The following is a 24,802-nucleotide window of genomic DNA, read 5'->3' on the forward strand; positions in this document are numbered from 1 at the left end:
AGTACACATGTAAGGTTAGTGAGCACCAAGATCTCAGAAGATCCAAAATAACAAATGCCAGGAACTACAGGAACTACACATCCTTCATACAGTAACACCCCCTCACACACACAAGTATTGTAATACAGCTACAGGAATGCATGATGTTAAACCACACACAAATGGAAGAAAGCCCTCAGGAATTAGTTACAGAAGTGAAATCAACAAAATCAGTCCTTTAACTCAGTTCTTAGAGCATTATTTATTCTGTGTAAAGAAATAGGAACAAATAGTATCATATATTTTATACACAGACTGTAGGAATGGGGGATAAATGAAACTAGAGTGCAGAGATTACAGAAAAGTGCAACCTGGCCTACTGCTTTATGAATAAATAAATGCCAGGTAAGTAGGCTGAAACCTTGGGTTACAGCTACATTGCAAGAACTTGAAAAATCAATCAATCAATCAAGCCTTTTAAACTCTTAGAAATGCAATGGACACATAATTTGTGAGTCTTTTTTAATTCCCTCAAACCCAAAAATTGATCAATGATGTCATATTATTTCTAACAAATTCTTACTTAAAAACTTAGGGAGTTCTCCCTCCTTGCTAGAGAGCTGTACTGTGAAAGTACTAGGAAGTGCAGTCCAGCACAGGGTGCATTATCTTTCTTGTGTGCTCTCATTCTGGGCTCCTCAAAGCTGCAGAAAGCACTTCAACAATGCCAAACCTTTATCTATTTAAACTGCAATGTTAATTCTTCTGGCTCCAACATACATGAAGTATACTTTATTCTCAACCATAGAGAAAAGCAGTGAAGACAGCATTCAAAAATCAGCTGTCACACAACAAACCAAAATCAGATCTGAGCCTTTACTTCAACTGTAAACTGCAACTAGCAAGTCTGGCAACAAACAAAACCTTGTTATTGTAACTTAAACCTACCCTACAGCTATTAACCTAACAAAAGTTGTAAGAGACAGAAAAAAGGAAACACATCAGTCTTTGGTTCTCAATAAAGTTATCTCAGGATATCTGGCAAACACACCCGTCATGATTTTGCAGGATCAGACCCTCTTTTTCCTTGCCCAGTTTTCTTTTTTGAAGCTCAAGATCCCTCTCAGAATCAGCCACTGTCACCAAGACTCCTGAAAAATTCTTCCCCTCCTCCTCCTCAAGTCAAAATATATAATCTTCAGAAATTGGCTTTTAGCAACACTTGCAAAGAAGGCAAGACATTTTTGAGACAACAGTCATACTGGATGCTCCAGTTGAGACCCCTTAACTGAGTCTTTTTCAACATTCTCTCAAGGTCAGACTTGTAAACTCCTTCAAAGGGGCAACTCCAAAATGCTTCAGGCGTTCTCACTGTTTTAGACAAGCAACTGTGACTGTTTATCAAGGACACACATCCAGACATGAACAGTTTGGTTCACCTGGGCATAAGCTGGGGCCTGCTACTACTGAAGATGCCTGAGGTCTTTCACCTGACAGATTAAAGCTCCAAGAGAGCAGATTAAATACAGATTAAATAATATCAGTATTCTGATAACTGAGTGCGATGGAGGAAAAGTTGTGAGGCCTAGTTTTGACAATTATTTGTTCTATGAGCTTGCAAAAGGAATTTTCACTCTCCTTTGCTATATATTTTCCATGAAACTATACAGGGTACATCCTGAGAGACAAACTGAAAATAAACATGATTAAAGTAATCAGTATCACCTAACACTTGGTCCATTTCTCCAGATCAGACAGCCCCTACTAAGACAGTGACTATTCATTTATTATACTCTGGGAGAAACAACATAATTATCATTAACTTCAACAAACCAAAATACATGTGCTGTAGCACTTTGCTGAGTTAGCTGAAATCTCCCCTTACAGAGATGGGCCACCAACTTCTAACACCATTCAGAAAGTTCATGGGTTGGTGCAGAACACCCTAGACATTGGTAAGCTATGTAAAGCACCAAATAATCTCTTTACATTTGCACTAAGACATATTTCATGAAAAACTGGTAATTCCAAGCACCATTATTTAGGGATTTATTAAGACAAACTAAAAACAACATTCAAGCATCTAAAGCGGTCTTATGTTCTGAATCTGTACTTTCCAAACAGCTAATTTAATTTACTTCAAAATTACAACAGCTGCATTGTGGTACGAGATTATATTGTGAAATTTAGGCAAAGAGATTTTTTCATGGTAACATGACAAAAGATATCCCTAAGTCTAGTGACTAAAAAGTCCCAAAATACAAAACCAATAACCTCAAAACTCCTATTAAAATCAAAGATTCAAAGTGCAAACAGCACTGTTCATTCCAAAGAACCTCATTCAATATTCTATAGGTTTGCTCCATTTAAATCAGTTGCACAGCATCTAGCCCAAATCCAGAAATTAAAGGATGGGTACTTGACAACTCAGTACTCAAATCCATGCCTCTTCTGTCACACTCCACAATCATTTACAGAATCACAGAAGTGAAGGTTCCACCAAAGCACCTCAATCTTTCCAGGAATAATCACCTGACTTTCTTTGCCCAAGCACAAGTAAGAGACTGAATTTTTGAAACTTACCTGTAGCATGCCAACTATTTCCACTTTATTAAAAAAGATGAAAGAATGAAGAGTTGATAGCATATTTTCCTCAAAAACTGAGGGAGTGGGTAGGACCATATCTTGAATATACTGTACTCTGTATGTCTGATGTATTTTTTGCTTCAGCTCTGGATCAGATATAGGTATCACCTCTTTAAATTTTGCTGTTTTAGTCAGAAATTCCCTGTGTTTCCGCGACTGCGATAAAGACGGATCATATTCTAGGCATCCAATTACATCCATTATACATTCCTCGGAAAACATGACTTCAAAAAGTGCAGTTCTGTTCAAAAGGAAAATTCCCTTAATAATTTCATATAAGTGGTGTAGTCCTTCAATGTTCTCCAAGTCTTCGCACACGTGAAAAATTTCTAAGAGCTTCTTAATGTAGCCCTCATTTTCCAGTGCCAGGGCGAGTTTTTCACGGCGCAAGGGGGAAGGCAGGGAAGATGCCACGAGCTCTGCGATCTCCTCCAGCCGGCTGAGCTCACACGACGGCAGTTCCAGGCCTGGTGAGGACATGTCATCAAAGCGCTCCTCCTCAGATTCATCAACAAGATCCTGAGTAATGTCCACTGAAGGGTCTTTGCCTTGAACCTGCAAAGTAAGAGGGGTCAAAAAGTGGAGTTTAATTTTACTGTTATCTGAATGCTTTTTAAAAAATACCATCGAAGTAGCACACGTTTTTAATTTGTATGGGCAAAACAGAAATGCAAATCTAGTCTGACATTGAGTACAGTTGGTTTGGAAAATAAAAGAGACAATGAGAAGATTTGTTCAAATAGAAAGCATTATAGAATGTTATGAACAAAAATTCAGTTGATTTTTTTCTGTGAGAAAAAAGTTACCACTATTGCTGGGCTGCTGCCTGTGTTATGGTAATTACGGGTCGTTGTTGTTAATAGTTGTTTTTGTATCGGTAAAAGCCCTGGCTGGGGCGAGGTAATGGCTCTTCTGTCAGACAGTAAAGGGTGCGGTACCTCTCGAACAGCGAGGAGAAAAGACTTTGGAGGGGAGGGATATGCAAAATAACTCGAAGGACCAGCATGCTGTGTGGGACCCCTACTCCAAACGTGCAGGAAGAACCCCAAAAACAACGAGCCACCTAAGAGCTGAGAGACTGGAGTGATGTCTGGACGTGAGGAGCCGAGTGCTGAGCCTGCAGAGATGCGGAACACCCTCGGAGTCCCTCTCGCCCTGACCACGGGAGTCGTCCCGACGCCGGGAGCCGGCGGGAAGGGGTCAGGAAAAACAACAACGAAAGGATCATCACGCTCTGCAGGCTCCCACGAGGACTTGATCCCCAGCTCTGCCCTTCGTGGACAAAGCTGCACATATCCTCTGAGTCGCCCTGGGACAGACGACGGGAGACTGCAGCCCCGCCGAGCTGCCCAATCCTGAGCTGATCACTTTTAATAAAGGCATTAAAAGGAGAGAAAGTCTCCTGGCCCTGTTTATTTCATAGAACTGTTTCAACATTAAACATTTAATTTGATTTATTTATTAAAAATGGGAGAAAGAATAAGGAAAATACCTACATTTTCCGAGTACTTCAAATAAAAACAGAAATTTGCATTTATTAATATGGACGGCAACTTCTTAACAGACTACTGAACTTCTTAATAGACTACTGAACTATTTGTTTCCATCCTTATTCTCAGCAGACAGATTTTCAAATGCAAATCAGCATAACATTATTCTAGTGATAGCTTTAAACATTTACCTATAGGCTATTAACTGCTCTTGATGCTTTTCAAAGCTTCCACTATCTCAAACAGAGGAGAGAGGCCAGTCTTGCTAATTTATCTGTTTTCAGTTCTGGAGAGCTGCAAGTCAAAATCTGTTACTGTGCACTTTCTAAATACTCAACAGAGACAGAGTCTTCTCTTAAGAACAAAAAAGCTCAAACCAACACAGACAAAATAATAGAGGAAAACTGACTGTCAGAAAAATAATGCACAGGACTTGCAAAAATCTCTCCAGAGATATGAGGAAACTGTGGAAAGTATGAATTAGTAAAAAAATACACAGATGCCTGGGCAGCAGAGTGTATCAGCTTTAATGACATCTTAATTTTAGCATCTGCTTGGAATCTGATGTCAAATTCAGAGAAACACTGCTGAGTGGAGCAGTAGAAGGTGCTGTTGTTTTTATTCTTGAAATTCAGCAAAAAACCCCAGGGAGAAATAATGCCTCATTTATAACAGCAGCCTATACTCAGAATGATGCTAAACCCCACATATTGTTCTGCTTATAGAGCAGCAACCACTTTCTCTATAAATGGTATCAAAGCTTTCCTTTTAGAAGTTTTAATGACTGAGGAAGCTTAAGATCTATAAAGTACACTAGACACAATCACAAAGCAGGATATAAAGACACTGGTTTCCTACAAAAATATGAGGTCTTTACATGAGGGTGAGGAAACTGGGCTTCTTATCTGGGTGTTTCCTAAGAACAAAACTTCCCCCTTTCCCTACTTTGTTTCTGACCCCAGCTTTGGGGCCATGACTGCTAGGGTTCTTGGAAATGTTTCCGTGTTTATTTACATAAGTGGTAAACTGCTTAAAAGACTCATTCTTAAAAAAAAGGAATAATCTATACACATGTAATTGTGAAACCAGATTTCTTTCGCTTAGATTCTGAAATTACTAAGAACAAACTTCAAAAGGCAGAGTGGGGAGAGCTAGATGTTTGTTAAGAACAGAAAGAGAGTGCAGAGAGAGATTTAGAGTGATTTAGAGAAATCCCACATACTGCAGCCCAGAATTAAGAGAAGTTGCAATGCTTGGATGAAAAAGCCCAAACAAGAACTGAGAAATGAACTAACATCAGTGAATATACTGATTAAACTATTTTGTTTCAATAGTTAATACCCAACAAGTATTACTCACAAACAACACTGATTCAATGACTACACAGTCACCTGGCTGTAGTGGTAAAACACATTTTAAAATATATACATGCTGCATATACATTGATTCTTAAAACATTAGGGTGATGATACAGGGATGGAGCTATCTCCTACTATCAGATTAATCAAAAAAGTTATGTTAAGTAGCAAGACCTGAAAATGCTCTAAAAAGTACCCAAAACTTAGATTGGGTCTGTATTAAATTTCTGGAGGAAGGAGAAAGTTTTTAAATTGAAAAATGCAAGATTTGGGAGAGCTGGCTATAACAGTAGTTTTTACTTTCTATCTACTATTGTTCAAACTCTTTACTTTCTATCTACTATTGTTCAAACTCTTAGAACAGCCTCTAAGTTTTGAACACAAACATTTAGATGAATTAGGTTGTCTCAATCTTACATTTATCAAACTTACCTGACATATTTTTTCCCATATTTCATCACAACCTGCTTTTTCTTGAAAGCTAAGTGCCAAATCATAATTTTCAGCTTCAGACCACACAATCAAGGTATCCTTTAAAGAGAGGAAGAGTATTTTCAGGCAATATATTTCAGATTTTATTAACCTAAATAGTGTTTAAAGAGTAAAATTTTAAATTAAAAACAGCCTGACACCTAATTATGACAGGACACTATTGCAATACAAATGTAACCACCACACTTCATAAAATTTTTATATGTTTATACAATTAAAAACATTCCTGCATTAATCAGAAGAAGTTCCAGAAATATATAAAAAGCCTTTGTTCTTATTTTATGTGACCATAACATTGTAAATCTCAAAAATTTTGACCTAGAAAATGCACTTCTACCACAGTGTATTCTCTAATAAAATACAGTAACAAAAGCAACAGGTTTATGTTAGGCGTTTCTTTAATGTTTCATTTGGACCACATAAAACTGTACTTCTTCTGTAGGATGAATGTTACAACTTTTTTTTTTTCATTTTTGTAGGCCCCAGAAGACACTCTGCTAATGCACAGAACAGCTGTTTAAAATCTAGTCCCAAAATGGCTACAAACTTTAAAGAGGAGAAACACCACAGTTCCCTGCCTGGGACCACAGGCACCCACTACACTGAACCACGCCTGAGAGTTTTACTTATTCCAAACTACAATTCTGGAAGAAAAATACTTGAAACTACTTCTAGAAAAACTTCTAGAAACTACTTGAAACCATGCTTAGCTATGTTCACTTCCTAGACACCGAAGCTCTCATCAATTTACTAGGATAGTTCAAGAGTTTACCTGAGCCCTCCTACTGCATGCCAAACCAATATATGGAAGTGGAAGCTGTGCTGCAAGCAGCAATGTCACACACACTGACAAGGGATTTGATGGAGTAGGTTACAGAGAGTCTACTAAGTAACTCTAAGAATAACTAAATAGAAAATAAAAATTAATAAAAGAAGAAAATAAAATCAGCATTGTGTTTATGTATTCAATCAAGTTTCATTGCTAGTCTTTTTTCTTCCTGTAACAGCTGAAATACAACCACAGTAAATACACACAGCTCCATGAAACTGCATTATTTCAGCCAAGTGCCAAACCATGCCTTCACTCACTAGGACAAGAGACATGGGAATTTTTCTTATACATAAAATACAGAATTTCTACTTCATTAAGTACAGATTTTGCTTAGAGTGATATTAAAATGAATACTGACAATATAAAGAAACCTTACCTTTAGATTTTGATATGCACTTACTAGAAAACACCTTAAACTAAACTGTTATCTAAACAGCACAATCAGCCAGCTCCAATGGGACTGTCAAGCAATACAATATAATCAATTTGCCATTACCAGAGCAGCTACACTGCTTCAGAGCCACTAATGGCTTTACCTTGTAAATGGCAAATAGTTTACCTTTTCCTTTTCCAAAGGGCTGAGGAAGAGGTGGTACACAGAAGAAGGAAATTTAGGAAGACCACCTCCAAAATACAAAAGGAAGAAAAAAAAATTCATCATTAATAGTTTATTCTCTACAAGACAGGCCATGGAGCAAATTCTCTGGTAATAACAGATTGACAGCACCTGGTACTGCTGACTCCAACAGAGCAAAAAAAAATTTTGTTTGCAAAAATCTGAATAGTGAAGACCTCAAAAAGTTTTTCCCTTTACCATCTTTAAAAACCAGTATGTACCTTACTGCATGTTAAGTGTAGGTATCAGGTTCAAATTCTAATACATTTATCTCTCCAACTGTATTTCTACTGCAGTCATTTTCAAGGCCACTCTCTCCTTAGCTTCACACTGAGTACTGCTTAATTAATTAAAAAAACCAAAGCAACTCTAAGATTAAATTTTAAGTAGACCCTAGCAGAACTTGCAACATTGCCATCTAATTACATTTCCATCCAGGTGAAAGTAGTTAGATTTCTAAGTAAGTAATTTCCAAAAGACCAAAATGTATTTTCTTCTTGATAAAGAGCACAACTAACAAATGGGGAAATGACTAAAAGAACACTATTAAGGGCAGTGCTATTTACATTAACTGCTTAAATTTAATAAACATAAGCTCTGAGTCTCTGAATAAAATCCAGCAACAGATCAAGACAGAGAAAGGAAGGCAGGCAGAGAAAAATAAAAGAGAAGACAAAATTTAAAGCTGCTTTTGAAAATTACAGTCACAGATGCAGAAAAGTGTATTTGGCCACAGCATAGCAATTTTTCTCTTTAACAAGACCATCTACTACTAAACATGGAAGCTCACACCTCCATATAGTCCCATTTTTTTAGTTATTTCTTCTTTGAAAAACAAAACAAAACACTGCTTAAAGAAATAATTTGAGCAGCAGAACAATCATCTTTCAGTTTGTTTTATCAGTATTAGAAAAGTGGTTTCCAATTGCCAACATTAAAATTTGAAATTATTAGCGTCTGTTGTCTTAGCACAGATGGGTTTCATATACTATGGTTCCTCAACAGAAATCAACCAACTGCTGCTCTCTGGATCTGGAGTAAACTGTATTTGTTTGTACAACCTTTCTTAAATGGAAGGGCTTTTAAAAAGAGAACATGAAACAAAAAGCACTTCACTCTGTTGTGCAATATACAGTTTTGTCTAACTTTAAATTCACTGTTCAATGCAGACAGTTGTGACTATAACTTCATTTCAATCCTACAAAACTTATAATCATCAAAAAGAACAGTACAAGACTTATACATGTATGAAGAAATGACTGAAGGAAATTCCAGATGAAGTTAAAGATAGAAGAATCACATCAATAACAGTCTACTTTCTGCTTATTTTATTGAAAGAAATCTTTGTACATGCTTGATCTGACATTTCTTCAGTGTAAGTTGAGTCCACTAACTACTCTGCATCTCTCAGCTATGGAACTGGAGTTTCTGTTGCTTCCCAATGTCAAATACTACTTCTTGAAACTTCCAGAAAGCAACTGAAATTTCTTAAGACTGCCTCCTCCATTCAAAGAGAAAACAGGAGTTAAGGACAAATACGCTTAGTAACAGTGGCTACAGGCTAAAGAGGTAAGGAGATAAGTCTTGCACATTTCATCTTGGTGAGCATAAAATCTTCATTTCATTTGATTCACAATAGCAGTTCTGGCTCAGATAGAGCAAAGACATCTTTGTTGTTGCCTTTCATATAAAATATTAGCATCTACATGCAAGGAACTGGATGGGATAATTAAAACATCTACAAATTGCTCTTATCTTGTTCTTTACGGAAACAATTAAAATGTGAAACAGGAGTATTAAATCATAGCTACACTGTGTTAACTGTCACAAACCTGGACAAAGGTTTTATTATTGAAGGATCTTATACTGAGTTCTCTGACAACCTCAGCATTCTAGCTCCTCATATTTTCAAGATGCATCACAGTTCTTGGCAAGATCTTTTTTAAATAGGGTGATAATCAGCAGCTATTTATGTAGAGTTCATGGTCTTAGTCAAAGATTGAAAAATCATTTTCTGCTTTGCAAAAAAATATCTTGGCAGTAGTGCCAGTTGGAGGTGTCATCGCTATCTTAGTCCATACAAAATTTGCTGTCTCCTTAAAACCATTTACATGAATTTGTTTTCTGTTACAATAGTGCTCATTATGATTGAGAATATAAAGTGAGAATTTTAAAAATTTAACCAAAATTTCTGAGTATGGCTTCCTTTTAGGAGACCTATGTACTTAACACTCCATTAAGAAGGTATCAATCATTTCTATGGGTGTAGGATAGCTTTGGACACTCCAGTTCTTATAAGGACACAGCCTGAGGCAAAAATTCAGAATACAATCGGTGATTCCTGGGCTGCTTCTCTCTGCTGGCTGCATCAAGCCCCCATGAAGCAAGTTCTGGTTAGTTAGAGGCTCTCCAGAGGCACTGCTGTGTGCTATAGTTTTATCTGAGACATCATGCCTCAGAAGCTAACCTGCAATAATTTAATCCAGGAAACAGCAGCAGATGCACTGAAGAAGGACAGGGTTTAGTATCTACCCTATGCCTCTTCATTTTTTTGAAACTATTGCCAAAAGGCTTCTGACTTACTTCAAGATTAAAAAGGTCTTTTTAGTTCTTCTAAAAATAACTTTAGACTGATACATACTATCAGTCTAAAGTTCTTGCCACAGCACTCACTAAAGGTCAACTTTTACTAGACATTAAATCAGTTCTATTTAACCATTAGAAAGCTGATTAGTAGGTGTCTTGTACAGCACTCACACAAATCTCCAAAGCAGGCTCTGGGATTTCATAATGAAGAATTTCAGAGCAATCAGCATTCAGGATTTGACTCTGCTATGACTAAATTAACAAAACTGTTGCTGTTTGACAATGGACTCTCACTATTGCTCATCTCCAGGGACAAGTCTTCTCCATAGCTCCAAAAGAGTCACTTGGCAGCTCTATGAGATTTAATCTACACTCAAGAAGTAGATATGCCCTAAATTTGGTTAAGTATTTTGTAAATTTTTACTTTTAGCCTTAAAAAGCAAATGAATCTCTTCCTATTAACCCTCACATGGTTCAGGCTTATGGCACCTTCCTGGCCCACAGAAGGTTCAACACAGCCAGGCTGTTTCTTCCCCTCCTGGACTGCCTGTCGCAGACACTTCCCTGGACACGCCAACCCATCTTTCAGCATCCTGCAATCTAAATACTTCCAATCAAAAGTACAGCTTCATAAGTTCAGGTCTCTCTTTATGAAATAAACTTATTTGCACTACCCAGGCATTTTAAGCCAAATAGAGCTAGTGTGGTAGGTCATGGCAGAATCTTCAGGCTAAAAAAAACCATCCAAGTAATGTAATATAAAGTTTCAATTCTGCATTTGGTTTCATGCACTTTTTCACCTAGAAGCTGGTTATCTGGACTTGCTAACAATTTACTCAAAAAACCTGATTAACATGTCAAAGGCATACACAGATTGAGGTCCACCACCTTCTGTGAAAGCTCAACAGTCATACACAACTTTTCAGTTAGTGATTTCATAGCTGTATTGCCATGAATCAGAAGGAATAAAATCAGTTTATTAGTTCTGCAGGAGAAACTTTCTAACATATTTAGTGTCCTGGGGTGATTTTATGATGCTGAATTGTACCCTCATTCGTCTGTTTAAGCCAGAAGTAAGTTTTGCACCCTTAAAACTAGATCTGAGAGTGAAGGGTGGAAGGAGAAGAAGCAGTGGAATGTCTGAGGTAATTGTATTCAAAACCCAGAGATAAGAGCTTCAGCTTTTCTCTCTCACAGACTGTGTTGTCTGCAGCACAGAGAAGTAGGAGAGAGTTCTCCTTTGTTTTTTAGTTAGTTTTTAGCTAGCTGAGGCAGAGATGTTCCCCAGACTGGCTTTTCTTTTTCCTGGAACTGATCAGCCCAGCTCTGGACTGAAAACCCAGAAGAACACCAGGAGCTCATGCCTGGGCCGTGGCATTATCCCACACAGGTGGGACAGGTAAGGGACTGAGTGAGCTGAGCTACACCCCATGACAAGGACTTGCTCAATTTCTCATCTCTTCAGAACAGTGAAAGGTTTTATTGTTTAATATTATTCATTTTTTTATGCTTGTGAATACATTGCTTGTTAAATAAATAGTTTTTCTCCCCCACTTTTCACCAAGGAAATATTTTCCCAAATCAGTCTGGGGAGGGGCCACTTGAATCTGCTTTCTAGAGGGACCCCTATGGAAGTTTCTTCCCAAATTTGTCCCTAAACCAGGATGCTCAGCAAAAGCAGAAAAATCTGAATACACAGGAAAACAGAAAGAAAGGAAAATAATCCTATGTTAATTTAAAATAGATGAACCCCACCCCAAACCCAAGAGCAGCCCACCCTGCCCCTTGTTTACTCCCTTGCCCCACAAAGCCACACACTCTTCCATACTATCTTAGCTACAATATGTACAAATTTTATTGAAATCATTTCACTGTTGGCTTGCTTCTCATGACAGCAAGGGTATGAAGTTCATCTTCTCTGACTGAGCATTCAGTCAGTGCTCTTTTGGATAGTTGCAAAACTTGGCTTTTTTATCAGTAAGTCTGCTCTCCATTATTCAAGGATGGCCACCTTCAAGTTACATAGCTAGTAGATAGTACTCTGGATGAATTTTAGCTTTTTATGTTTGTGAGGAACCGGAAAAGAGACTGCAAAAGCAAAGGACACAAGAGACACCCCTAGGGCAGAGGCAAGACTGTAGGTGGAAGCTGTAAATAACTCAAGTCTTCTTTGTATCAGGCACAGAGAGGGATGCAATATGTACTTCATCACTGTTACAGGGTGTACATGGATGCATCTAAAACAGCTGAGGATACAAGTCTTTACTGTTCTATTTTTAAAGCATTGCCAAAGCATACTGAAAAGCTCTACCCCCCCCCAATATCAGGCTTCTCCCTAGGTAAATGCTATGTATATAGAGAGGTTTTTAATCATTTAGAGCTGCTATAGGAAAAGGTGTCCTAATATACTAGTGCAATTATTCATTTTCTGAATAAGGATCGCATGTTTAAGAACAGCATCTTTGTCATTAACATTCTGAAATTTCAAAGCCTTAAACCCCCAAACCTACAATTAAATATCTTCTACCTTTACTAGAATATTAAGAAAACAACCAACAACAGAAGAAAAAACTAAGTATTCCATGTGTGACCCAGCAATGCTTTGTATAATTAAATTCCCCTTACTACAGAAAATTTGCTTTTAAGGTGAATGCTACCACTGGATTTGATTACCCAGTAATCAAATCCAGTAATATTCCATGGCAAAGTTACTGGACCATTATTGTAACATTTTAAAATAAAAATGCCAAAAAATTTAATACAGAGCTGTAAGCAAGAAAACAGATCAGGTGCTCATGTGGCTTACTGTGCAAACCTTGCTTTTTCTGAAGAAGTTTCTGCCTATAAATAGTACTTTAACATAAGAATCTAAGAATATACATAAGAATATAAGAATATCAAGTCCTCTTTTTGAGCCATGGGACATTAGTTTCTCAAGTTGTTTTCTTTCTAGCTTTTTTTCCTCATTTGGCTTACTTTCTTCTAGTTCTAGATAAACAGTGATGAGTTTGCCAGGAAGTGCATGGTTCAGAGCACCAATGAACTTCCACTGGTAGCAATTCTATGTTGCAGAATCAGACACACAGACCTATATCTCTTTTTGAACACAGCAGAAAACAACTCTTCATTGTGACAGACTAATTAATTTGACTACTGAAAAGGTAGTCAAAAGACTGTCAATGAATGTCATGCTTTAATGATTTATTTCAAAGCTCCAGATGGCAGGTAGGTCTGGAAGACTGAGAAGCAGACTGTGCACACTGAAGCATCGCAGGCTGAAGTATGAAAAGTGAGTCCCTGTGCAGAACTCAAGATCTCCCAAGTAATCTTTCTCTCCAAAGGCAGAAAGCTGTACTTACCACCACAAAGGGCAGTCACTGCTTTTAACACTCAACACCAAGAAATATAAAGCAGACAACTGGGACAAAATCATACTAACAAGCTTCACAGGTATAGTTTTTGTTGGGGCTTTTTTTGGTAGTTTGGTTGGTTTTGTTAGCTTTAGTTTCCAACGGAAGAGAGGCAGCAAGGCAAACATGTCCTCAGGTCTTCACACTAGTATTTTGATAAATAATTATCTAAGCTATGCAGTTATTAAAACACACATATGTAAACCAAGAGATTGCATAATTTGTGATATCAACAATTAACAAGACCATCTACTTCACACTAGCATTAACAGATCAGCATAGGCAGAAGGCTCTTTCACCAGTGGAAGGACTCCACAGTTTATCGCAAAGGTATCTACAGGCTTCTTTTGTTGAAGGATCCAAAGCAGCTGGCATAGCAATGTTCACCAAGAGCTTAGTACACATTATCTCTCTCTGCTTCCAACCACAGATTGTTTCAGTCAGCCCAGTAAGACTGTTTCTTCTTACAAACCTCACGTCAGCCCAGACCAAAGTCAGAACCCATCTATTTATTCCATTAGATATTCAAAGTGTCCACAAACGGCATGCTGTGTCACAGCAGAAAAGGATGCTGCTATGTACCCCTTAAAACAGGTTCATCCTCACAAAAAAATTCTGAGATAAAAGCCTTCTAAGATCATAACACTACACAGCAACTTTGAAGTTTAAAGCCTTAGATTTCTGGGAGATTTTTCTTGAAATTTTCTATGTGCAATCAACAACAGCAGGCAAGCTCAAAAGCAAGTCTTTTATTTTGGGCCGCAGCTTCACTAGTAGTGAGGTGACCTAAGTGACCTTCTGCAGTCAAAAAGAAATATCTCACTCACTCTTCCATCTCAGCTCCACAAATGGACCTTGTGTAAGGTGGTTTGAAAGTTCTGCCAGCATAGAGAGTTATAGTTTTTGAAAAAGGATTTAAAGTACCAAGCTGATTTTCTTGTGGCTTTAATAAGTTTAAGCCATTCAGTGTTCTAGAAGCAGAGCTGGAAAAAAACCTATTCTTTCTTTCAGCTGCTAAGCTCCAAGCTTAGCTCATGTGGAATCAGGTTTAAACTCTGAACTTGCCTTCTACTAAGGGAAAGGATAAGTAGGCCTCACATGAAAGAAAACATGCTACAGAGCAGATTTAATACACCAAGAAACATTTGGTATTTCTAAGGCTCGGAGTGGAGCCCCATACTCAATTTATATTAGAAACTGGTTTGGTTAAATATGAACAATCCATCTGCAAATATAAATCTCTGTCTATGCAGCATTTGAAAGCTTTAAAACCAGCACTTCTCCTTCTCCAGCACAGAGAATGTGCAGTGCTGCTCTAATGGGACAGACTCACGTTAATTGTTTTTATTTCTCTAGCCATGTTTTCACAATGACCAGTATGATTTGTGCAGCACTAGATTACAATGTGTGTCAGACACAGAGCAGGAAATGCTGTTCCACTGACCGGCACGTGGAGTGGTTTGCACCAAGCTCGCAATTTTATGTCTCCTTGAAGCAGGTTTCAAGTCTGAAGTGGCACAAAGCCTATTGATACAAAACTCACCCCTCAGCTCTTTTAACTGATTTAAGCCAGCAAAGCAAGCTTACACCAGATAATCACTTTATGCCATAGAGCTGTGAAATATTCAGTGTCACTTCAGGAGTTTTAAAACTCAAGTTTATCATAGAACCATGACCTCAAGCTAGTCAGGATTACAGCTAAAATTTAGTCTGCTCAGCATTTTCACTGGTCTTGTCCTTACATCCTGGAACTGACCCTCCAGACCCACACTGCCCTTATCAGTTGCTCAGTATCAGCTGCTTATACAGTGCACTATGAATATATCAAGAGACAGATACAGGTTAAATTTTCCAAGGAAGGGTATTTTTAGCCCATACCGGTTCTCCCCATTCAGTTCAAAATACAATTCTACAAACAGCTGCAGTGATACAACTACTGGGACTGCCTGTGAACAAAACAGCAGTATGTCCATGCCTGTGAAAAACTATTAAAGGTGAAAGACTGAAGGGTGTTTTAATACATTAACTGTACCTGACAAGACTTTAACAAGTCTGAGCTTACCAAACAGGCAACAAAGTACAACCTAGTTCAGCATTTTAAACCTGTAAAGGCAATTCCCAGCACCCATGAAACAAGCACAGCAAATGAAGTACAAAGCCTACACAGTTCACTTCTCATCCATCTCAGGAGCATTCTTTAGGGGCTCACAATGTATGGTTTAAATAACTGAAGCAATGTGCAAACTAAAGGTGAGAAGCTGCTTTTATGAACACAGAATGCTTTGGAGCAGTAGTAACCCATACCCACCTTCTAAGTAAAAGACAAACAAAAGGTTAACATGTAAATAATTTTAAAGCCTTCTAGTCTTTTCCTGAATAAAAATACATTTAAAGTTAAAGCATCTGAAATATAAAGAAGAAAAAAGCAAGATGATACTAAGTTTCAGATACTATAATCCTCAGGAACCTCAGCTACTTTGTGATTTTCCCAACTATGTTTTGATTGCCTCTCCCAAAGCAATTTATCTGTATAACTGTACCAAAAATGCAGAGAAATAACACATGATCATGTAATACACAAAAATGGTGCAAACTACTTTGCCTATTTCTGGCACAAGAACATAAAATATAATTTGCAATAGAGGCAGAAAAAAAAGTAATATATTGCTACACTGTTGGTTGTATACTGTTAAAGACCCTGCCTTTAAACATGAGGAGAAGAAAAGGATGTTTACCTGTTGCTTCTGGTACGCAGTGTTCGGATTAATTTTGGACTCCAAAAGAAGAGAGCCTAGAAGAAAAAAGTTCCACTTATTTATACATGTGCTGAAATTTTACCCACCACAAAAACTTTCTGATCACTCTTTCCTTGAGCAACAATAAATCCCTTAACTCCTAAGAGATACTGTTCACACAATACAGAATAATGCTCTGAGGACTGAATTTTAAACCTTTATTATTCTGAGTAACAACTTTTCTACAGAAGATTTCTTAGACATGACAAAGTGTGCAAGCACATTAAAAGCATCACAATTGCATTCCAGAGATTACTTATGGCTCTTTTGTGTGAAAATTCTAATTGTGTGGTATTTGTTCTTAAAGGTTAGCCAAAACACTTCTTTTTCTGGGAAGCTTATCTAGAAACTAATATTTAGAGCAGTAACCACTGTGACTGCTAATACCAGAAAACTTCACACAAACTCACAACAATGGTTTCACAGCAGGTTTTACTGATGTACAACACAGAACAGCAATTCCATTCTCAGGTCTGTGCCTTCTTTCCCTTCCTTTTGCACATTAGCATTCTTGTGTCACATTTAAACAATCTGAAGTGTTGATCTATGCAAAAACAACTTTGAAAACTGATTTTATTTTTGGACCAATCACTTCCCTCATCCACCTCGCTACTCAGCTGCACTAGTGCCAGTGCATGACTTAAATTCACGTATCTGCAGAGCTTCACTCAGCTTACACGAAGAAATACTGATAAATTACCTTGCAATGTCAATCATATAATTAAAATGTAAGGCTGCAAGCACTCCTTTAAAGTGGCATTTCTCCATTTGCTTACCTGGTTAAATTTAGGCTTTAAGCAATGTACAAACTTTAAGAGAAGTGTTAACTTGTCAGTTCCATCACTATAGTTCAAAGGCAAATGTATTACTAAAATATGGGCTGCTCTCCATCTGTTCATTCCCTAGCCTGGACTGACAGCAGGGGCTGCCCTGACCCAGGTGCAGCACCTTGCACCTCCTGAGGGTCACAAGGTCCCACTCTGACCCCTCAGGCATGTCAACCACACCACTGCAGCCTGGTGTCCCTGCAAAACTGCTGAGGGGGACTCCATCCCTCTGTGTCACACTCATGAAGGTGTCAGGCTGGGGGATGTGAGGGAAGAGACTGAAGAGCCACATCACAGAACTTCACTTGCTCTAAGAGTGGTGTATCATTAAAGCATTACAGAAATATCAGAACATTCTGTTGTCTGATAAGGAAGGTTACTACTTGATGAATTTAGAAGCTTTGCCAATGATTTTTACATCCCCCAGCTTACTATGTAAGTGATCATCAGATACAATTATTTTTTACAAATGAATGTACATGTGGAGGCTGCTTGTTTCCAGTTTCTAAGTCAGTTGTTCTGCAAGAGGCAGCCTTCACTAATGAAGTTGGCTTGAGAAGCTCCCACCCTGTCTCAACTGCTCTTGAAGTAAAAGCAACAGACAGTGGGAGCTTACAAACTCTACATAATTCAACAACAAAATTGAAATAAATACCCCTCAAGGGAAAACAACACACACAGGAAAAGCTCTCCTGCCTCAAGCCCAAATATACTATTCAGGGTTTGAGTTTTTCCAGTTTTCTGACACACATCAGCTCTGCTACCAAAGCAGCTTATTTGCTCAAGTGTAAAGAAAAAATATTCACAAACCATAGAACATAGAGAAGGAAAATATCTAAGATGAGGCTTACAGATGAATCCAATAAATTGCTCATACTTTGGCCATAGTCTCAAGCTTTGAATTCAGGGTTTGCCTAAAGAACATCTAAACCCAGCATTTCCTTTTTACAATAATCAGATACACAGAATAAGTTGTGCTTTCAAAGTCTCAGCTTCTAGTACATGAAGACTTAGAATATTATTTGTGCTATTAAACTGGAAGACAAACTTTTAGAAAGTCTTTACTGTCTAGAAATAGTTAATATCAGCAAGTATGAACTAGAATCTTCTAGGAATCAAAAGTAATTGATAATTTCAACATCATATTTTAACGGCTGACCACAGACCTACAGACATGTAAACTCCAACGTTAGAAGAATGTCATGTTTGGCAAAATACTATTTAAAAAAATGGAAAACAACTGAATGCAGACACTTCATTTTCTAAGCTAGAAGAGAATGACTTCTTTACTGGACTTATCAAAAAAGAGCATTTCTCCTTCTCTACTAAACCCAATGCTTGTAGGAAAGACAAATAAGTTTTTTAAGGATTGAATTGCTTCTCACTACCACATGATTCAACTTATTCCTCACCATTTTGGACAATAACTAGAAAAATACTGATCTGGTGACAGAAACATACTGAAAGTTTATTGTGCTCTATAACTAATAACTGCCCCAAATCTCTCATTCTGGAGAACATGATGCTGCATTTGTGCAGTAAGTTCCCCAAAAAGGGTTCAACAAGTCAAAGATCAGTGAATAATCTACTAGTTAGTACCCCTCCTGGTATGAGGCAATGTTAAGTCTTTGTTACTTGCATGTGGAAAGCAGGCAGGAGTAACAGATGTCTGAATTCTTTAGAAAAAGGTTACAGAAATGTAACACCACAAATAAACTTCTATTCAAAGACATTATCACTTATTTGAGAAGCTTTTGTCATAAGCATTACTTTCTACGTAGGTGTTTTTCCATTTGTACTATCCTAGAAAATGTTAAGACTATCCAGGCTAAATACACCAACATAAAAATAAAAATACACCCACAAAATTTCATTTTCATTGACCCAAAGACTCTATTCAAAGTTAGGTAAGAGCTGAACACTCACCTTAATGAACGCTATGTTTTGAGTAAATGCTCCAAAATTATGCAGATCTAGGGTTTGTGTGTTTTTAATTACAGCTGTGAATGAATTTATAAAGGTAACTGCAACATACTGAAGCCAAAAAAAAAAAAAAATAAAAATCTGAAACCACCTGTAAAGAAGAAAACGGACTGGCAGAATTCTATTAGCTGGCACTGCAACGCAATCAGGCACAGCCGGGGCTCTGTCAGTACAAAACACCATTCTGTGCTGCACAAGCAATGTGTGTAGAGGGCAAGACTTGCCCAAAAGAGATTATTACATACACACATTCAATACTATTCTCAATTATATTTAGAGACATCAAATATCCCAATTCAACAGTCTCAAACAGCAAATTTGCAGCTTTGTTTACAAATACAATATGGAAGAGGCCAGTTAATCTGGCACACTGCTCCTCTCCCACCAAACTGTTACGTGGAGTCTTCCTCAAAAATAGAAGAAAAAGTGCTGCTTACTACTCCTCACCAGCATAAACATGTTTACATTTAAATGAAAGTTTCAAGTCAAGAGCTGTTTCTTGCAAGTTGCACACAGAGGTTTAAGTTCTGCAATCAGTTCTGCTCCAACCCAATCACAGAAATCCTCAGAAACTCAAGAAATAGCTCAAACTGAGGTCCAAGAAAGTGTTCTACAATTCCAAGAGAATATTCCTGAGTCCAAGACACTTCTGGAATGCCAAAACCAAATATTAAGGAAAGGGAAGAACTAGGAGAAAAGAAACAGAAAAACCCCCAGTCATCTTTCCCCATGCTTTTTTCATTTTGATCTAAGATAAATACTGTGTTGCTTACCTAAAAACAAGCCAATAAAATCAGTCCCTTGAGTTTGAACAAGGTAAAAAAACCTGAAGCCAAGTTTTGTCTAAGCCTGCCAGCTGTACAGGTTCACTGAGAGCTGCACTACAGCAGCACAAAGGAGAGGTGCTTGCCTCGTGGCAGAAGTCATTAACACACAGACTTCAGAAGCAGCAAACTACAAATGATCAGCTCCTAAAAGAGAGCTCACAAATGGCCTGCAATGGAGGGGTTAACTTTCACTTGTCAAAAAGTTTAGATACAGAACCAGTAAGTTTTAATTAAAGGTTTAATCTTTCAAGTTAACACAAATTACTTGAACAGAAATGTTCACTTTAGAGGTCACTTCAGTCATCTGGGCTCAGAATGAAAACAAGGTGATCTGAAACCATGCAGTAAACCTCAACAAGTACAAAGACAATTTAAGAATAAGGTAGGCCACAAGAGCCTAAAATACCGTGTCAGAAATGGGTAAGAAAGAGTTCTGATCACACAGAGACTCACATGGTAGGTGATAATTTGTAAGAAAATAATTCACTCTTGCTCTGCTGCAATTCAAGTAGAATACATGACAACTAGGAATCACACAGAGAAACTTTTCAGGGTTTTAAATAAAAAGTGAATAGCTATTATAGTGTAAAAAATTTACAATTTCATGCTTCAAAGCATAATATACCTGATATGAAAGCAGTTTATGGTATTTCTGTTCTAAAACTGATTATTCCAGATTGTCTGCAATGACTCTTAACAGTTTAGTGCCTGGAAACATCAGACATGCAGCTAGCAACACAACTCACTCATCTACTCTAAATTATTTTCTTTTATGGTGGTGTTAAACACCAGCACAAGTTAAAAAACCACTCCTACAAATAAAAACTCCTCTTACTCAGTTCTTACTCCTCCAATTCCAAATGATAGCTTACACTGGATGTGGCATACTGATTGTACTTCCCTTATCTGCACACCCTGACTTGCAATAAAATCCCAACCACGTGTAAAGCAGCCTACTACACCAAGTCACAGCTGCAAAATCCAGTCACAGAAACCACGGCAACTCTGCTGTTGGTCTGGGCACAGCCAAAGCAGCCTTGGACAGGAGTGGCAATTTCCCACACACATCAGGAGCCACCGCTCGTGTCCCCAGGAGCTCCCCTGCTCAGGAAACGGAGCCTTCACCTTCAGGCCGCTGCCCAGGTTTTCTGTCAGCTTCCTGCAGAAAGGCAGTGAGAACATGGCAGCGTGCACAGGACCAACCTCTGCTCAGAGGCAAGGAAAAGCTGCTTTAGAAATGCAGGAAGGAAGAAGTTTCATTGTGGAAAGAGGAGGAGCTGACAGAGAAAGACAATACAAGAATGCAAAGGAAACATGGAGACAAATGGTGTACAGGGCAGTTCTACTACTCACTTCATACCACTTGTATGTCTTTGGGAAAAAGTTAAAAATCACAGTCAACTATTTCATTTAGTTAAAAAAGCCTGCAAGGAAACACAAATTGCACAGTGTGTAAAACACTGGTATGGCATTACCTTTTTCCAAATCATTTGCTCACATGTAAAAATGACTGTTTGCCTTCAAAATTAGCCCACAAACAACAGACAGTGGGAGTAATCAAATATAAATCAAATTTTATGAGGTGTCTACACAAGCAAGTTAGAAAAACTAGCCCATTAATAGAGTGCACATTTACCCAGGACTGATACTACCTACTATATTAAGAATTTTAACTGGGTATTATTCAATACTTTGAAGTAGAAAGTATGCAGCTTGAGAGAGGGCTAAAGTGTATATCCTACCAAATAAACATCTGTGTATTAGGTGCAATTAGTAAGTTTGAGACAGTCCCTGCTTTGATTGGAATATAATCTTTGATTGCAAGATAAAGCAATGACTTAATTTTAGTTTTTAATACCATTTTGTATCTTCCTTCTTACAGACCTTCATTTATTTAATAACAGTCCAGCTCAGGTTCTGATCAGTCCTATGCACACATATCCCTCTGGAAGTTAATAAATGGATTTTAGTTTGAATGAGCTATTTCTTCACAAGGAGATTGGGAACTGCAGTTCTTTTGGTTTCTTTTTAGAAAAGAATTTAAAAAAATAACAGAAAAATTTTAATACATAGGAGACATAACAGTTTTTAAACACGCTCTCAACAGCCATGGACAGTATCTACGACAAAACATCCTGTAAAAATGAGCCAAAAAATGTAGTGATAATTTTTTAAATTCCTTCCTCATGTTGAAATTAAACTAAATCTATTTCCATTTTGAATGTTTTCTCTTGCAATATGAAGGTACTCAAGGTTTAAATGCATCTTCCTCACTGTAAAATAAATAAAAATCAGGTGTCAGTTTAACCTTTCAAAGTATAATCAAAAACTATAATCAAGATCTCTCCGGGGGCTTATCAGAAGCTCAATTACCAAAATCCTCGTAGATGACTGATTCTTCCATATCAGTTTATGATCTTTGCTGTAGGGATTACATACTGTACAGTTTATCATAACTTTCCCAAAAAAGTAAGGATTAATGATTCTCAAGTTGCTTCTCATCCTACTTCCTATGATAAAAAAGCTTAATAAATAAAATTACAAGGTTTGTTGACAGTCAAAAGCTACAACTAGATCTACAAGTCACTAAATACAGCAGCTATACCTCTAATGAAGTAGTAAGTCATGCACTGACAGATTTTCAAAGCAGAATGGTACAAGGCGAATACTGTGAAGTACACATTTTAAAATCTCTGATCACAGCAGTCACGAACTCACTTAACCAACAGTCAGGACTAGCCCAAACATGTAGCTACAGGGCTAGATATTGCTGCTTAACACATACTACTGACATATGCTGCTAGAAACCATGAAAGAAGTTGATAATCCATCATTTTAAATTTATTTTCAGGGAGTCCTAGAACTGCTGAAGGGCTGAGCACTCCCATTCCATTAAAAAAGGCATCTCTGAAAATGCTGTTCTGTCCATTGTATTGTCTTTACTACCATAACCGTACTTCGAAAACCGTTGATAGCTGTTAGAACGTCTTACATAATTCTAAAAGCTACCAAAGAAAAGGGCAGGTGGAAACACAAGGCTGTTAGCCATCCAACGACCTCCTACAAACAAATACTAAAAACCAACATCTAAGTTTTGAACAACTTCCATGAGGGGATCGCTTCCAGAAAGATCCAGCGATCAGTTTTGAAACCAGACCAGTAGATATCCAAACCCAAGCAAGACCTACAACGAGCCTCGAACGCATTTTGCATGCAACACTGTGTACCCAGCGAGTGCCTACTATGCTCGCACTTGATGGCAACCTTCTGTTTCTTCCACTTGGCCTAGCACGAATGAACCCTGGTTAGTGCCCACTCGCTTTCAGGAATACCATTTGAATTATGCAGCAAAACATTAACGCAACAGACACAAAGCAACACCCAGTTCCTTTTCTGGGTAGGACGAGGAAAGCCCGTGCCTTCAGCCGTGCACACTTACCATCGCTCTCTGCCCTGACTAGCAGGGACATGCCCTTGAGCCTCTCCACGTAGCAAGAGGACACATGCCCCGTGCCTCGATCATCCCACTGGCGGTCCTCATTTAGCGTGTAAACCTTCACCCTCCGCCGGGTGTCCGTCATCCTGCCGCCTGCCGCAGCGCAGCCACCCCTCGGGCCGGCAATCGCTGCAGGAGCACCAGGCTGCTCGGGGGCCAGGCCCCCCTCAGCGGAGGGCAGCGGGAGAGAGGGCAGCAGCCCCACACGGGCACGCCAAGCAAGCTCTTCTTACTCCTCTTCAGTGCCCCAACGGGATCCTCATAATCGAGGGTAACAGGATCGGGGAAGAGGGAGAAACAAGAAGATGTGAAAAGGGAAGCTGCTCCTTCAGGTACAGTCAGACGCTGCACAAAAGGCGAGTAAGCCTAGGCAGGGAGAGCCGCAGAGAGGAGAGAGGCTCTTTGCAGGGCGAAGGGCAGGCGGGAGAGGCGGTGAAGAAGGGATCCCGGAGGAGAAGGGGATCCACGGTAGTGGAAGCGGCGACGGACTGCAGCCGGCCCAGCGTGACAGGAGCAAGCGTTCCTGAAAGCCGGAGCCCTGCCGAGGAAAACAGGGGGAAGCTGGTGAGGCCGGAGGGAATCAGAGGAAGGGAGGCAGGCGGGAGAGGGGCCGCTCGCCCCGGCCTGTAGCCCGGCTCTATTGTGCGGCAGCTGCCCAGGCCCGAAGCCCCTCGCTCGCCGTCCGTCAGCGCGGGGCTCAAGGAGCCGCCCTCCTTCCCGCCCGGGCTGCTTGCGGACACCGCCCGTCCAGCCACAGGGCGAACGGCCAGGCGAGCTCAGCGCCCCGTCTTCCCCATGGGCTCCGGTCGCAGGCGGTGGCTTCACTCCCAGCCTGACTCCGCCGCCATGTTCTTCTTCCTCCTCTTCCTCCTCCTCCTCCTCCTCCTCCTCCTGCCGGTGCTGCGGCGGCTCAGTCCCGACTCCCCAGCGCGCCTTGCGACGTGGCTACGCTTCCAGGCGTTCGGCGACCCGGCCGGCAGAGAAACGCTGTGCCCTGCGGAGGGAGGGGGCGATAGGCAGCGGCTGGTGCGGCCCGGCTCCCTCCGGCCCCGGCTCCGCCTCAGTCACTGCGCGGCCGCCATCTTGGTTTCACCTCTCACTGGAGGCGCGGGGTCTCCCAGCCAGCGGCGGCACGGGCCGCCCGCCGGCATTTAAAGGGCCAGCGGCCCTCGCGAGCAATGCGCGTGCGGCCGGGGCCGCGCCGTTACCGCGGGCCGGGCCGGGCAGGCAGACCCCGGCTTTGAGGTTTTCTTGTCCTTTTTTTTTTCTTCCCTCCTCACCTTGCCGACTGATCCCAGAGTTAAACAGCTTTTGGTTGATTTGGATCTCTGCGGTCATAGATGGGATCAAAGAATTCTAATATCAGAAGCTGTCGAGGCTCTGCTTCTGCCGCTGCTGCCAATATCTAAGCACGTGTCTGACAGATTTCCCTAAAATATGGGAAAGCACTGGGGCGCTGGGACCC

The 24,802-nt window shown here is 39.5% G+C and overlaps 1 protein-coding gene across 1 annotated transcript in view; it reads right to left on the reverse strand.

The window, feature by feature from the left end:
• Positions 1–24,415, reverse strand: part of PPP4R3A (protein phosphatase 4 regulatory subunit 3A) — a 40,892-nt gene extending 16,477 nt beyond the window's left edge. Inside the window, exons 1-4 of the mRNA XM_059473976.1 lie at positions 23,281–24,415; positions 16,145–16,200; positions 5,906–6,004; positions 2,563–3,180 (exon numbers count right to left, since the gene is read on the reverse strand). Of these exons, the coding sequence (XP_059329959.1) occupies positions 2,563–3,180; positions 5,906–6,004; positions 16,145–16,200; positions 23,281–23,422 (915 nt within the window). The 5' untranslated portion in view covers positions 23,423–24,415. The remainder of the gene's footprint in view (positions 1–2,562; positions 3,181–5,905; positions 6,005–16,144; positions 16,201–23,280) is intronic.
• Between the last annotated feature and the right edge of the window lie 387 nt (positions 24,416–24,802).

Source organism: Ammospiza nelsoni, chromosome 6, assembly GCF_027579445.1.
Source record: "Ammospiza nelsoni isolate bAmmNel1 chromosome 6, bAmmNel1.pri, whole genome shotgun sequence".
NCBI lineage: Eukaryota > Metazoa > Chordata > Aves > Passeriformes > Passerellidae > Ammospiza > Ammospiza nelsoni.